This window comes from Onychomys torridus, chromosome 8, assembly GCF_903995425.1.
Source record: "Onychomys torridus chromosome 8, mOncTor1.1, whole genome shotgun sequence".
Classification (NCBI taxonomy): domain Eukaryota; kingdom Metazoa; phylum Chordata; class Mammalia; order Rodentia; family Cricetidae; genus Onychomys; species Onychomys torridus.
The window spans coordinates 9275756-9291229 of record NC_050450.1 but is presented as its reverse complement, the minus strand read 5'-3'; the positions used below and the strand labels follow the sequence as shown (position 1 = coordinate 9291229).

The window sequence follows — 15474 nt, the reverse complement described above, 5'->3', positions numbered from 1 at the left end:
TGCCAGGGAGGTCTTTGGCATTTGAGTCAGCCCATCCAGAGTGGGATGGATTGCAGAGTAACTTCAGGCACTGTGGGGCGCTGGTAGAGGTCATAGGGAGAAAAATGAAACGCCTACAGAACTAGTGAACAACCACACAGGTCTTCCCTGTCCTTGTTGACCACTGGCTACCTTCGTTGTTTTTTAAGTGTACACCAGAGCCATACACTCCAATGGTTAATAAGTTATGATGTCTCTTCAGATTCTTTCTCAATAGTGCAACCTTTGTGGTGAGGTCTTCTGATGAGTAAGAAGCTAGCCTTTCATCCTGGGGAGCAGGCAGGAATGCCAAGGCTCAGCCACTGAAGCAAGACTGACTTTCCTAGATAAATCTTCAAATGGACTGTGCTACTGTTGTGTCTCAAAGCTACCAAGTTTGTGCAATAAGTGGAAGGGAAGGGATGCCATTCCTGATCAATGAATGCTGACTGACATTCAAGTTCATTTTCTAGACCACTGAGAAAATCTTTATTTACAATAAATCTCAATAAAATTTGCATAAGTATGCTCCCAATGTACAGTTTTCACCTCCGATTCCTTCATCTCACTCAAAAGTTAGTCTGTCCTGTTCTCATGCTTCCTCTCTGATGCCAGAGCGGAGCTGGTGGTAGAAGGTGGAGGGGTGTCACCAGGTAACTGGGTAGCACCCATGGGCTTAGAGTGGTTGGGGCGAGCCTTTTCCAGAGGGGCTGGTTCCTTAGCTCCACTCTGGCCCTCCAGTTCCCTTTCCATAGTGGCCACAAGGATCTTGAGCCATGAGTGCTCGGGGAGGGGTGTCTCTGAGGCACTGGCCAGCTCTTGGAGCTCACGGGCCTTCTGCACATATAGGGCCTGCAGTTTCTGGCTGTGGCGACGGAGCAACCTGTGCTGTTGCTCCAGAGCACGCTGTCGTCGCAGCAGGCGGTGACCATCCCTGCGGGCACTAAAGAGCCGGCCCTCTACCTTCTCCTGTGTGCGGCGTAGGCTGCTCATCTCAGATCTTAGCTTCTGCATGGCATTCTCCACATGAGAGATGTGCTCACGCTGCAGGACTGCCTTGCTCTGGACACATTCTTGGGTAGGAGGGCTGATGCCAAGGTCCTGAGGGGCAGAGGCAGGGTCTGAGTGATGCAGAATGAACCTCAGCAGATTTGGAAGGGTGATGGGGAGGTCTCCAGGGTATTTCACACTTAGGTCCTTTCTGGAAAGGAAGGAAAAAATCAAAAGTGAAGGTCTCAATAGGCACAATGCAGAGACAAATGGGACTTGATGTCAGGCTGGCCACTCTGGCCACTCTGCTGAGTTATTATTGAAAAGAAGTGTTGCCCATGCAAGCAGGTCTCTGGAGCTGAGGTACTCCACAGACTTGCACTTCCATTGTAATGAAATTTGACTTAAAGTGTTTGTCTGTTCCTGAGAATAGAACTCGAGTGTCCGTACTCAACTTTCAGACAAGCATGCTCATACCTAAGCACAAAGCCAGTGAATTGGGAAGGAGGAAGAATCTGTCTGATCTACAATGGTTGGTGATCAGTCCTGGAATAGGGCTGTCCTCTGTTACCATGGCTTGTAACAGTGCTCAGTAAAACTGAAAAAACAAACAAACAAAAAGCCAGTAATAGCATATACTTAATGCACAGTATCTATAGCATAAAGTATTGTTGGCTGGCAGGGACTGTACCCCAGGCTGGGGACACTGGGCTCATACCTGGACAGGTATTACTGGCAAATGGACCAACCAAGGGACTAAGATGAATTCCAGCCACAGAAGTGAGTTTGGTGACATTCAAAGGGGCCCGTCCCTATGTCTTTGTTCCATGCTCTGATTCAGAAAGGTCCTTTTTAGAACTTGTCATTTAAGTGTCCAGCCACCAGAGTTTCTCTTATGGGTATGTCTACCCGTGCATACACAATCTAGCTACCATAACTTAAAACACTACTTTCTACAGTTCTGCCTGAGGCTAATCAACATACAGAAATCAACACTCTCAGAGAGTAAAGGAATGCAGCTGATAAGAACCCAAAGGCAGAGTGTTCTCAGACAAGTGGTGTGGGCTCTGTAAAATGTGGATAAGACTGTCATGTGCCTCAGAAAGCTGTTATAAGGGTTAAATGAGTTAAGTGGATATTCAACATTAGCTTTTTCAAAATTGCATTTTTGCGGGGCAGTGGCAGCACACGCCTTTAATCCCAGTACTCGAGAGGCAGAGACAGGCGGATCTCTGTGAGTTCGAGGCCAGCCTGGGCTACCAAGTGAGTTCAAGGAAAGGCGCAAAGCTGCACAGAGAAACCCTGTCTCAGAAAACCAAAAAAAAAAAAAAAAAAAAAAAGTTGCATTTTTAACCAGGTGCTGTCCATACCTTTATAATCCCCCAGGCAGGAAGATCACAAGCTTGAAGCAAGCCTCAGCTACATAGTGAGGCTAAGTCTCAAAAATGAGAAAAACAAAAACAAAACAAAACCATGGTTCCTTAATGTACCAATTCGGGGCTGGAGAGATAGCTAAGTGGTTAAGAGTGTTGGCTGCTTTTTCAGAGGACCCACATTCAATTCCCAGTACCCACATGGTAGCTCACAACTGTAACTCTACCCTCAGGGGATTTGATTCCCTTTTCTGGCCTCTGAAGGCACTGCACACACATGCTGTACTGACATAAATGCAGGCAAAGCACCCATTTACAGGGCTGACTGCGCTTCCAGTGGACCTAGGTTCAATTCCCAGCATACACACAGCAGCTCACACCTGTCTGTAACTCCAGTTCTAGGGGATCTGACACCCTCACACAGACATACAAGCAACCAAAACACTAATGCACATACATAAAATAAAAATAACTTAAAAAAAAAAACATTTACAAAGAAATAATCTTTTGTTTTGTTTTGTTTTTTCAAGACAGAGTTTCTCTGTGTAGCTTTGCGCCTTTCCTGGAACTCACTTGGTAGCCCAGGCTGGCCTCAAACTCACAGAGATCTGCTTTGCTCTGCCTCCCGAGTGCTGGGATTAAAGGCGTGCGCTGCCACCGCCTGGCCAGAAATAATATATATTTTTTTTTTAATTAAAAAGACTTGTGTGATGACTCATACATTTAATCACAGCACTAGGGAAACAGAGAAGGTGAGTCTCTATGAATTTGAGGCTAAGCCTGGTCTATGTAGCAGTTCCAGGCCAGCCAAGGCACTCTGTCTAAAGAAGAAACCAAAATAAATTAATAAAATTAAAGAAAGTTAAAAATGGAAAAAGAGACACAGTGGTAGAGCGCTTGCCTAGCAAGTGCAAGGCCCTGGGTTTGGTCCTCAGCTCTGAGAAAAAAGACAAAATAACAAAAATGGGAAAAGAATGCACTAATTAAAAAACCTGGACATTCATTCCACACAAAGCCAGAAGCCAAACACCTAAAAATGACAAAAGTTGTTTTATTAATATGTAACCCTTTTCCTATTAAAAAAAAAAAATCACAAGAGAATTAAATCAGATATGCCAAACTGGGCATGGTAACTCACATTTGTAACCCAAGCACTTAGGAGGCTGAGGCAAGGCTGGGCATGGTGGCACAGGCCTTTAATCCCAGCACTTGGGAGGCAGAAGCAGGCAGATCTCTAAGTTTAAGGTCAGCCTGGTCTACAAATTCGAGGACAGTGAGTTCCAGGACAGATGGGGCTACACAAAGAAACCTTTTCAAGGGGAGTGAGGGGGGAGGCAGGGCTAAAGCAAGAGATAACTAGAAGTTTGAAGCTAGCCTGGACTATACTGTGAGATCCTATCTCACAACAATAAAAGAAACAGATTATGTCCCCCTCCATGTAATGTTTATAGGGGAGGGGGGAGTACCCTAAAAACTTTCAGGTAACAGAAAACAGAATTTCAGAGTTTGCAATGTCAGCTGTTTTTATCAATAACCTGGAAAGTGCTCTTTACATTAGATTTTCCCATGGAGCACTCAGCATGACTATAGAGTGGATGGTTAGGCCTGCCACTCTATCAAGCAACAATGGACCTGTCTCTTCTAGGGCCAAATTTAGATGCACCATTCCTGTGAAGAACTGTAAGACACCTCAGAATGTCTCTAGAAATGTTTACAGAATGAGACTGGTAAGCAGAATGCTATTTTGAAGTCTTGGGGCAATGCTATGGTTCCGTTAACTGTCATGCTAAAATGCTTTCATACTTTTCATTCATTTATTCATTTTTTGGTTGTTTTGGTTTTGGAGACAGGGTTGCATTCTGTAGCCTTGGCTGGCCTGGAACTCACTATATAGAACAGGCTGGCCATAAACTCAGATCTGCCCGCCTCTGCCTCTTGAGTATTGTGATTAAAGGTTTGTGCCATCACACCTTTTTTAAAGAAAAATTCACCTTTTTAAAACTGCATTTATTTTATTTTGTGTTTGTATACAGTTGCAATGGTGACCCTGTGGCGGTCGAGGGATATGGGAATTGGTTCTCTTCTGTCACCTTTGCATCTCCAGAACTCTTACCAGCTGAGTCACAGCTGTTTTGTTTTAGACAGGAGTCTCACTCAATATGTGGTCCAGGCTGACCCTGAACTTGTGATCCTCATCTCTGTTCCCTGAACTACTGGGATCGTGAGAGTGTGAGTGTGACATGCTTGGTTACTTTCTTTCTTTCTTTTCTTTTCTTTTTTTCTTTTGTTTTTGTTTTTTTGGTGGGAGAGGGAGGGTTTGACTCAGGGTTTCTCTGTGTAGCCCTGGCCATCCTAGAACTCACTCTGTAGACCAGGATAGCCTCAAACTCAGCTGCCTGCTTCTGCCTCCTGAGTGCTGGGATTAAAGGCACATGCCCTCATTGCCCAGGGTATACTTTTTTTTTTTTTAAAGATCAAATGTTGGCCTTTAAAACACTTTTTTTCATACATTTTTATAAAGTAGCTAGAACACAGCATATCTATAAATGGATTCCAAAAAGTAGTTCTTTTAATCTGGGAATGGTGGCTTGTTGTTTGAGATGTAACACGAATCTTATAAGGTCTTATTAATTAAAAACAAAAAAAAAAAAAAAAAAAAACAGAGCCAGATATTAGGGTGAAAGCTGAAAGATCAGAGAAGCAGAGCAAGCCACAGCCAACATCACTTTGCCAACTTCTCAGCCGATCCTGTTTCCATGGGTCTTACCCATGAGGGTCTTAGCTGAACTGCTGCTTAGTTCCTGTCTCCTCACACCTTATGTACCATTCTCCACCCAGCCATGTCACTTCCTGGGATTAAAGGCACATGTGCTTTCCAGGCAAAGGCGTGAGATCTCAAGTGCTGGGATTAAAGGAGTGTGCCATTATGCCTGGCTCTGTTCCCAGTGTGGCCTTGAACTCACAGAGATCCAGACTGTCTCCCAAGTGATAAGATTAAAGGTTTGTGCCATCATTGTCTGGCCTCTATGTTTAATCTAGTGGCTGGCTCGATCCTCTGACCCCCAGATAAGTTTTATTGTGATGCACAATATATCACCACAGTGGCACCCTTCATTAATCTCAGCACCCAGGGTTACATACTGAGTTTCAGACCAGCTTGAGAAACAATGTGAGACTGTAATCTTTTTTATTTATTTATTTATTTATTTATTTATTTATTTATTTATTTATTTTTCTATTATCAGCTTGATATAGTATAAATTCTTATCCTAATAGTAAAATGTTTGATTGAGGCTTGCCCAGCAATTACATAAAACCAAAACTTACTATAAGCCACAGTCATCCTGGGGTCCCCCTGCTATATAGCTTCCCTGGTTCTGTGGGTTGCAGTCTGATTGTTCTTTGCTTTATATCTAGAATCTAGAAACAATGTGGTAGAAGCAATGAAGTTCTTCCTGGGTGTGCAATACTGGAGTATTCTTGTGGAGCATGTACCCACATCTGCTGGGCCAGAGCTAGGCCCAAATATCTGTAGTCTGCAATGTCCTCTGGAGTAGGGTAGGCTGTTGGCTTGGGGACTGGCTCTAAGATAGCCCAGTGTAAGAAGGTGAAGATCCATATCCCAGCCTCCACTTCTAAAGAAAGGTGAGACCAGAGCAGACCGTACTGTGAGCAGGCGGCAGGCCTTGGACTGCATTGGGGCACAATCAGTGTAGTTTGCAGGGATGTAGAAATCATACAAGCACTATCTCCCACTGCTCATAGCCTTCACACCTCAGAAGCAGCCATGTCAACACCTTAGCATTCTCCCTCTGCACATTTATACTTTCACTAAAAAATAGCAGGAGCAGGTGAGCCATGAAAACAGTCTTATTACAAGTTATCCAACGGTGTTTTTCATTTCCCCTTCCATGAGCCTTTGTACTTGATAGTTGATAGTCACGAACCACTTATAGCTCTGGTGCCTACTGGCCCTCACAGCCCCTACTTGGCTGATTGCTTCTTGCTGGGCCAGTGGATCTCTCTACCACCTTCTGCACCCTTTCATTTATTTCCATACAAGCAATAGTCACATTACAATTTTCTCTTCGCCTTCTGGGTAAGCCAAATGCTCTCTAGACCAGGTAATGATGAGCTCCCTCCACTGTGCCCACCATCTGTTTTTAGGAAATGAGAAAAACCCCATTCCAAAGCAATAAAGGCTTTGGACTCACCACACTCTGTGTTTTACAGACACGGGCAGTCTTCTACTTTTAATCAAGGGACACAGGACCTTGCAGGGACCTTCAACTCAAAGAGCTTCAAGCCTTTCAAGCTGGAATTAAAGGTGTATGCCACCATACCTGGCCTGCATTAATTCTTTTATTATACAAGGCAGCTCTAGAAGTGGAGTGCTGGCCAAGCACGTCCCTCTTGTGCACCTGTCCTGCAGGTGTCTTTCCTTCCATGTACACATGCTCATTAGTCCACTTGCTGAGACAAGGCATTTACTGTGTGCTCTAACTTTAGTATTTTTTAAAAGTATGTTTGGAATTCAAAAATTATATATCATTACGCTACATGCCCAACTTGTGTCCCACACAGATGAAATTGCTGGTGTTAGTGTCCATGATTTCTTGATTATATGGCAATTTAACAAGTCTCAGAGAGAAAATGGCAGAGCCAGCAGCAGAACAGACTGAGTCACACTCTGTTTTTAGTATGTGATCTGACAAGCCCCTGCTACCACAGGAAGTATTCTAGCATACATTCTTTGAGATAAAGGGCAAAAACAGAGGCAATGATTTGACAGTCCAAGGAAGCCCTCTCCCAGAGAGGCCGAATAAGCACTGTAGTGGGGCAGTGACTTGTGAAACACAAGAAGTGACAACAGTGGCCACAGCATGGGCCAGGGCCCTCTCTAAAGGATCCTGCAAACACATTTTCCACAGGGAATGTGAGTGGGTCTCCATGGGAACCTGTGTGTGAGAAAGGGTCAGCATCCAGCTTCCTTAGCTTTGAGGGTTTGTTCCCTTTTTTTGTGGAAACCTTTGGGCCTATACTCACTGCCAAGCCTAGCTCTCTCTGCTAATGTCCCACCTGTTTACAGTAGCTTTCAGCTGGGTGACAGACAACCTAAGAGCAGACTGTACACATGCAGAGAGAGCTCCCTAGGAATGGAGCAGTGGGTAGGGGCTGCCAGTATCTCCCCGGGTGAGAGGGACCAGTAGTAGGTATCAGGAGGATTCATCCCACACAAACATGAGCACTTCCTACAGGTTCATACAGATATGAAAGCTAATTAGTTCCCAGAGCCACATGAATGCTTATGTAAAAAAGACCTTAGAGAAGAGCAAGTGTCAAAGAAAACTAGCACACGTCAGGCGTGGTAGTACATGCCTTTAATCCCAGCGCTTGGGAGGCTGAGTTCAAGGTCAGTGTGGTCTACATAGTAAGTTCTAGGACAACCACAGCTACATAGTGAGACCTGTCTCAAAAACAAAAACAAACAAAAAACAAAGAAAATAACAACACATGACATTCTAACACTGGATCTCTTGTCCTCTGTATCCCTAATGCCATGATTTTAACAATAGTTTAGAACACATTGAGAGATTTACAACAGAAGCCAATTTCACCTTCAGGCTTCAACAGGAAAATCCCACCTGCCCAATCCCGAAAAAAATTCAGCCTTACCTATTGCAGGGAAAAAACAAAACAGTGGGAAGACGGTCGACCATGAACTCCCAAGGAAGATCATTCTGAGACACATCAATCCTGGCAGAGGCAAAGGGACAGGTCGGTAAGAAGTGACTGGCCAAACCTGAAGAACCTGGAGTATTTCTATGCCCTAGCGTGAGTCAGGCACCTACACTTTAACAACATGAGCCACTGTCCACCCTCGGTAATACAAGAACCTAAAGCAAAACATAAATCTCCCAAGCTGCCTCAGTGAAGGAGTACTTCATCTACTGACAGGATCTGGTGAGCATTTCAATTGGTGCATTAGTTCTAGAAAAGGAAAGCTACTGAGCACAGCACACACAGCTTTGAAGATTACATTTTATAGTCTGTGAATCTGAAGGCCAGAGTGCCGTTTCTTCTTCTTCCTTTTTACGTTTGTATTTCCCCCATCATGGAGCTTTGCTGCTTAAAGCTAGTCTAGTTCTCACTGTTTAGCACAGGATGGCATCAAACTCTCAACAGCCATCTTGTCTCATCATCCCTAGTGCTGGGATTACTTGGCATGTGCCACCAAGGTCAACAGATTAATTTATGAGTATAAAAAATGGTATCTATTAAATCACCCACTCTGTGGTCAATTACTGTGGAATAATCTACAACTGCTCTGGTGAATGGCCCTCCAGCAGCACTGAGCTGGGCAGGTGATGAGGATCCATGTGTGCTGACCCACACACAGGGTTGATGGCATCCTTTAAGTGGGGGATATTCATGACCAGTGCACACGGAGGATGAAAATGCCTGGTGGAGGTTTTCAAAAAGTATAAATGGTGTGAGATGATCAGGCAGTATAAACTGGAGTTATGTATTTGCTCAAAGTGGCATATGGGCAAGGGATGTAGCTGAGTTGGTAAAGTGCTCACTTAGCATAATTCATAGCTAAGCCCTTCTTAAACCTGGCATGGTGATGCACACCTACAGTCCCAGCACTCAGGAGACAAAGCAAGAGGGTCACAAAGTCATCCTTGGCTGCAGTTAGTTAGAGGCCAGCCTGGGAAACAGGAGACCCTGTTTCAAGTATACAAACAGAAAACTCCAAAACTGACAGTCAAATGCAAATGCAATTCCCTCCCCCCACACACTTTAACAAAATGTCATGTCTACCTCTGCCTGTTGAAAGCCTGTCTGAAACACTAGAAACCCTTTCAGCCGAGTGGTACTGGCCACCATATTTTATAATTGAGTGCCTTTTCTCTCCTAATGTATACTTCAATGAAGAGTCAACTGTGAAGTGAAAATACTGTAAAAACCCAGGGGAACTGCACTGGGCCACTGGAGGCTTCTGCCTGGGATCCTTTCAGGTATGGCTTGTAAATTAACACAGGGGCAGTCACATGGCTCACCCTTTATTCTTGTCCATTAATTAAAGGAAAGGACCAATTTAGCAATGGACTGAAATGTCCACTGTGCCAACACTACTGACATACACTTTCCTGTTGCTGTGAAGAATGCTGTAAGGACTAGCCCACACATCTCTGGAATCCCTACTTTCCTAAGTCCCAAAGTGAATTAATGGAGTAAAAAATGTAAAACTGTTTCTTGTAACTTCTTGTACATGTCAATTCCATTAGCTATGTCTGACTGTAACAACTTTATTTTATCAGTACAAGATCCTATCACTTGGAAACATTTATAAATTTAGTAAGTTTATTGGTATTTTAATTTAATTTACATTTCTCAGGTTATAATTTTCCAGTTTGTTTCTTTTGTCACATGCCTATGTTCTTTGTCTACACTGGAGTTTACCTGTCCTTAAGCTTTTTTTTTTTTTCCCCCGTTTTTTTGGCTTTGTTTTTTTACCCCCCAGACAGGGTTTCTCTGTGTAGTTTTGGAGCCTGTCCTGGAACTCTCTGTAGACCACGCTGCCCTCGAACTCACAGAAATCCACCTGCCTCTGCTTCCCGAGTGCTGGGATTAAAGGCATGCGCCACTACCACCTGGCCAAGCATTTTATTATTTTAAAAACTCCTTCACTATTTTGAGATAGGGTGTCTTATCTAGGCTTGTCTCTAATTCACTATGCAGCTGAGAGGACCTTGAACTTCTGATCCTTCTGCCTCCACCTCCTGAGTGCTAGAATTACCAACATGAGCCACCACCTGGTTCACCTGATTTATGCAGAGCTGTGGATTAAACCAGGGCTTTGTGTATACCAGGCAGCACTCTATCATCTGAGCTATAGCCCCAATCCATTTTAAATGTGGCATACCTAGAATATGAACTCCTGAGCCTGAATACTGGTCCCTAATTTACATGTTCCATAAATTACAGGCAAGTTGCTTAATATTTCTGTGCCTAAAATTAATTAAAAGAAAACAATGGATAGATAGATACTGCAGCTGCACTGGGTGTTCTGAGGTTTAAGCCTATATGTATGTCACAATCTCTCAACACAGACACTTCTCAAATTTGGCTCTGATTATTACTGAGAATACATAGCAGGCAGCAGGTAAAATATAAACATACAAGTGCTTATGACTACCTTTTAAAGCATGTTTTTATTAGGACTAGGGATTACAGCTCAGTGGTGGAGCACTTGCTTTGCATGCATGAGGTCCCAGGTTCAATCATACTACTAACAAAAAAACAAAAAAAAAAGCATCAAGTATGCTGCTTTCATTATACATACTTAAAATGGAATATGTTCATTTTGTTATCTTTTCATCAGAAAAATTGTCTCTATCTTCTGTGTCCCCCCCCCCCACCATGATCTGGGAAAACAATGGAACTTTGTTTTTACATTTACTGGCAAGGATAGAGAGGAGAAGATTAAAGCTAAACTGCTCACTTCCTGATCTTACAAACTGGATTTGAAGGCAGAGGTAGGTGGCTCTGAGTTCAAGATCAACTTGGTTTACATAGTGAGTTCCAGGCCAGCCTAGGCTACATAGCAGACCCTGTCTCAAAATAAAACAAAGCAAGCATACCCACATATATAATTGTCAAGGAATAAATGTAATTAAACTGGCATTTGAAGGGCAGGTATGGTAACTTACAACTGTAACCCTAGCACTTGGTAAACCAAGGCAGAAGGACTGCAAGGAATTAAAGCCCAGCCTGGGTTACATAGTAAGTTCAACCCATCCTGAACTACAGAGAGAGAGCCTGTCTTAAAACAAAGGATTCAAAAATGTGTTTATACAAAAGGCCACATAAAGCACCATGGGATCACAAACCTAGACACATGGCTATTATCAAAGTCTTCCTCTTGATTTTACCAATGAAGAGGGTAGGGCAAAGGCTCTGAGTCCCAGGGCTGGGTGGCAAAATTCTGGGCATCCCCTTCCCAAGACCTGCAAGTAGCCAAACCTGCACCTGTTTTCCTATGAATCCAATCAGCAATAAACATCTTCATGATCATTAGAGTCAAGCCCACCTACCACGGACTAGGTGGCAGACAGGACCCATGACGCTGTAGACTGGTGTCCTTACCTAGCCACGGTAAATGTGTCTTCTGGCAGGAGCCGAGCTAGCTGGATAAAGATGTGATTGAGAGATGGGCAAAAGCCACACCACGGTGTATAATAGAGCAGCAGAACATCCTGTGGGAAGGGGAGACAGTTACTCACACCTGGTCCTGGACCTCATTTCCTGCTGTGCTCAGAATCCTGAAGGCATTGAGTCACTGACTGTACAAGATTCATGGTGAGATATTTTTCATCTTTAGTTCTAATTATGTGTTTTCCTTAGTCTTTGCAGTTAGAAAGCACCATGCAATCTGCACATGTTCCACCACCAGACCACTCTGCATATCAGAAACAGTCTGTTTCCCTCCAATGACTACCACTGTAGAAATGAAGAGGAATGGATGGCTTGATTTCTGCCCCACTCCTGAGCTCCTAAGCCTGTTTCTTATAGCGCTCTACCATGACGTCATCTCTCCAGTCCCATACCTGCTTCTGAAGGGTTACTTCCCAGAAGGTATCAGTTGTCACTTCAGTGATTAAATGCTGAGATGGAAACTGGGCAGAGTCACTTCCAGTAAGATGCCTTTTCAAGGGACTGTAGAGAACACTGAAGTTTTGAATAAAAGACTCTAAAAATAAAGAGAAAATGAGATAACCTTTGGTCTAGGTACAAGTAGGACAGCTTACCTACTTTAGAACTGAAATGATTTCCCATGCTTACTTTTTTTATTGTTGTAATTTTATTTGGGGGTTTTAGTTTTGTTTTGTTTTGAGACAGTGTCTTACTTTGTAGCTCTGGCTGACCTGGAACTTGCTATGTACACCAGGATGGCCTTGAACTCAAGAGATCCACCTGCCTCCACCTCTTGAGTAATAGCTTTCACCTCCACACCCAGCTCCATGGGTTGCTTATGTTTTTTATCCCCTCAGATAAGCAAACCCTGGCATAACAGTGCCCAGGTTGCCATCATGCTTGACTTTGTATTAACTCAGAGGACAGTCCTTTACTAACAAAATACTATGTAGGTGGGATGCTCAATACAAAGTGGGAATTCCATCCTGCTCTTTTCCAAAGAGACTGCCACATATACACAGCATGAGAACTCACATAGCAACACACATAGCACCTTTTGCAAGAGAGGCAGCTTTGAACACTGAGCTCTGTAAGCATCACTACAAATGCAGTGACAGTACAATGCAAGGGTGTTTAATGATCATTAATCTGAGGCCAAGGAGCTTTTTGTTTCCTTTATTAAAGTTCTTCAAGTTTCCCTTTTTAAAAAGCTAACAAAAATAATTATACATGGTGGAAAATATATAAATAAACCAAGTAATAAAAGCTCTAACTTAAGCCTATAATCTCACCCTTCCCATCAATACCATCATCTCAGAATCCTCTGCCTCAGTGAAGCAATACTAGTCTGAACTTTGCTTCTCTCTTCCAGCTCCCTCCAATGGAGGTCTTAACAGACAATGACTGGCTCTGCAGAAGCAGGACAAAGTAAAGAGTGTCATGTGAACACTAAAGACATGCCCTATCATAGCTGAACAACACCCAGTTGGCTATAGTTCTGGACTGTGAAACCAAGATTTCTGAATCTGAATGGAGCCTTAATTCTGAAGCTACCCGAGCTGACTTAGGAGTTAACCCCCTAAGTAATTTATTTTACAAGGACTCTCAAAATTGCTACCAAGTACAGAATAGTTGGGCCCCAGTTGATATAGAAGATAAAATGAAGCCTGAAGAGGGATTCTTTCAGGAAACCCGAAAATTCAAAGTTACGTGTCTGAGCTTCTCTGAGCTAAGTATTACTCACAGAATCCAGAGAATTCAATCACCACTTGATAGCCAGGACTATATAGACATACCCTATCTCATAGAAGGAAAAAAGCCAGACAAGTAACAATAACAAAAACATGGTTGGGAGTTGTGGAAAGACAGCATTCTGGTGAAGAACATTCATTGGCTGCTCTACCAGAGGACCTAGATTCAACTGTCAGCATCTACATGGTAGCTCACAATTGCTTACAATTCCAGTTCCAAAAGATCCAATGCCCTCTTCTGGCCTCTCTAGGTACCAGACATACATGCAGGCAAAATACCATACACATAAAAATAAAATAAAAATAAAATTTTAAACTACATGCTTGGGGAGATGGAGAGATAGCTCAGCAGTTAAGAACACTGACTGCTCTTCCAGAGGACCTGAGTTTGATTTCTAGCACCTACATGGTGGTTCAGAACCACCTGTAACCAGTTCCAGGGGATCTGATGTCCTCTTATGGCCTTTGCAGATACTGAACATGTGTTGGTATATATACATACATGTAACAAAACACCCATGCACATAAAATAAAAATAAATAAATATCAAAGCAAAATAAATTACACAGTTGTTTCATTTTAAGAAAGCTCAAAAAAGAAAGAAAGAAAGAAAGAAAGAAAGAAAGAAAGAAAGAAAGAAAGAAAGAAAGAAAGAAAGAAAGAAAAAGCTCACGGGGCTGGAGAGATGGCTCAGTGGTTAAGAGCACTGCCTGCTCTTCCTGAGGTCCTGAGTTCAACTCCCAGCAACCACATGGTGGCTCACAACCATCTCTAGTGGGATCTGATGCCCTCTTCTGGCATAAACTTGTACATGCAGATAAAGCACTCATACATAAATAATAAAATCTTTTTTTTTTTTTTTTGTATTTTTTTTGTTTTGTTTTGTTTATTCAGAGCTAAGGACTAAACCCAGGGCCTTGCACTTGCTAGGCAAGCACTCTACCACTGAGCTAAATCCCCAACCCCATAATAATAAAATTTAAAAAAAAAAAAAAAAAAAAGCTCACTACACCAACATATCATGAATTAACTCCATAAAGTGACTGATCATAGGTTTGCTTTGAGCATTGAGGAGCTCCTGTAATTATTATAATTTGATACAGAAAAAAAAAACGAAACCTTACATGAGTCCTTTCACAAAAGTTGTGGTGATATATTGTGTACCCTAATAAACTTGCCTGAGGATCAGAGGACAGAGCCAGCCACTAGATTAGACATAGAGGTCAGGCAATGGTGGTACACACCCTTAATCCTATCACTCAGGAGGCATAGATCCATCTGGATCTCTGTGAGTTCAAGGCCACACTGGAAACAGAGCCAGGCAGTGGTGGCACACACCTTTGATCCCAGGAAGTGATATCTGGGCAGAGAAAGATATATAAGGCAGGAGGAAACAGGAACTCACTCTTTAGGCTGAGGATTTCATAGAGGTAAAAACTAGTGGCTGGCTGCTCTGCTTCTCTGATCTTTCACCCTGATGTCTGTCTTTGGGTTTTTATTAAAGGACCATCTTAGATTCCAACAACAAAGGTGGCTAATGTGACTGCTTCACCTGGACCGACGAAAGGCTAGCCAGAAGGACTAGTACTAAGGAGAGCTGCGTCCACACTGCTTTCATACTTTCTCAACTTGGAGATCAAATTCCTCTCACTATCAGATTCTCCTTCTCTCCATTTGGCAAGCAATGACTCTCCCTGCATTTCCAGTGATGCTGAACTAACAAGGCTTTTTAATTTTTACTTTCCTGTGTTGTATGTCAGGGACTTTGGCAACATCCTGGGAACAGTACAGCATGAGTCCATTTGCTGCTGCTGCTGCCAAGTCCCAGGAGCCAGCTCTGGGGAACTTTCTCACAGTAAAGCTTTAGGTCATCCCAAGTGGTTTTCACTGGTTTGCAACCTGCTCTCAACACTGTGTGTTGCAATGTAGGGACTGGGGGTCAAGGAAGGCTTCCCCAACATGCCGGAAAACTTCAGCAGAACAAATGGGCCTGATTGGCCCTGAGACTCATACATTCAACCCTGTGAAACAAGAATGAACAAGACAGTCTAAGCTCACTCCCTTCCGCTTCAGTTCCTTTCAATTGCTGGTGCTATTAATGGCCATGCTCATCAGCCCCTGCACGTCCCATTAGAAAGGTC

At 43.1% G+C, this 15474-nt stretch overlaps 1 protein-coding gene across 2 annotated transcripts in view; it reads right to left on the bottom strand.

The window, feature by feature from the left end:
- Positions 1-479: 479 nt before the first annotated feature.
- Positions 480-15474, bottom strand: part of Txndc11 (thioredoxin domain containing 11) — a 65796-nt gene continuing 50801 nt past the window's right edge. For both annotated transcript variants that reach the window (XM_036195531.1, XM_036195532.1), the window contains 4 exons: positions 11996-12138; positions 11535-11644; positions 8058-8138; positions 480-1219 (listed from right to left, as the gene is read on the bottom strand). In XM_036195531.1, coding sequence (XP_036051424.1) covers positions 595-1219; positions 8058-8138; positions 11535-11644; positions 11996-12138 — 959 coding nt within the window. In that variant the 3' untranslated portion in view covers positions 480-594. The remainder of the gene's footprint in view (positions 1220-8057; positions 8139-11534; positions 11645-11995; positions 12139-15474) is intronic.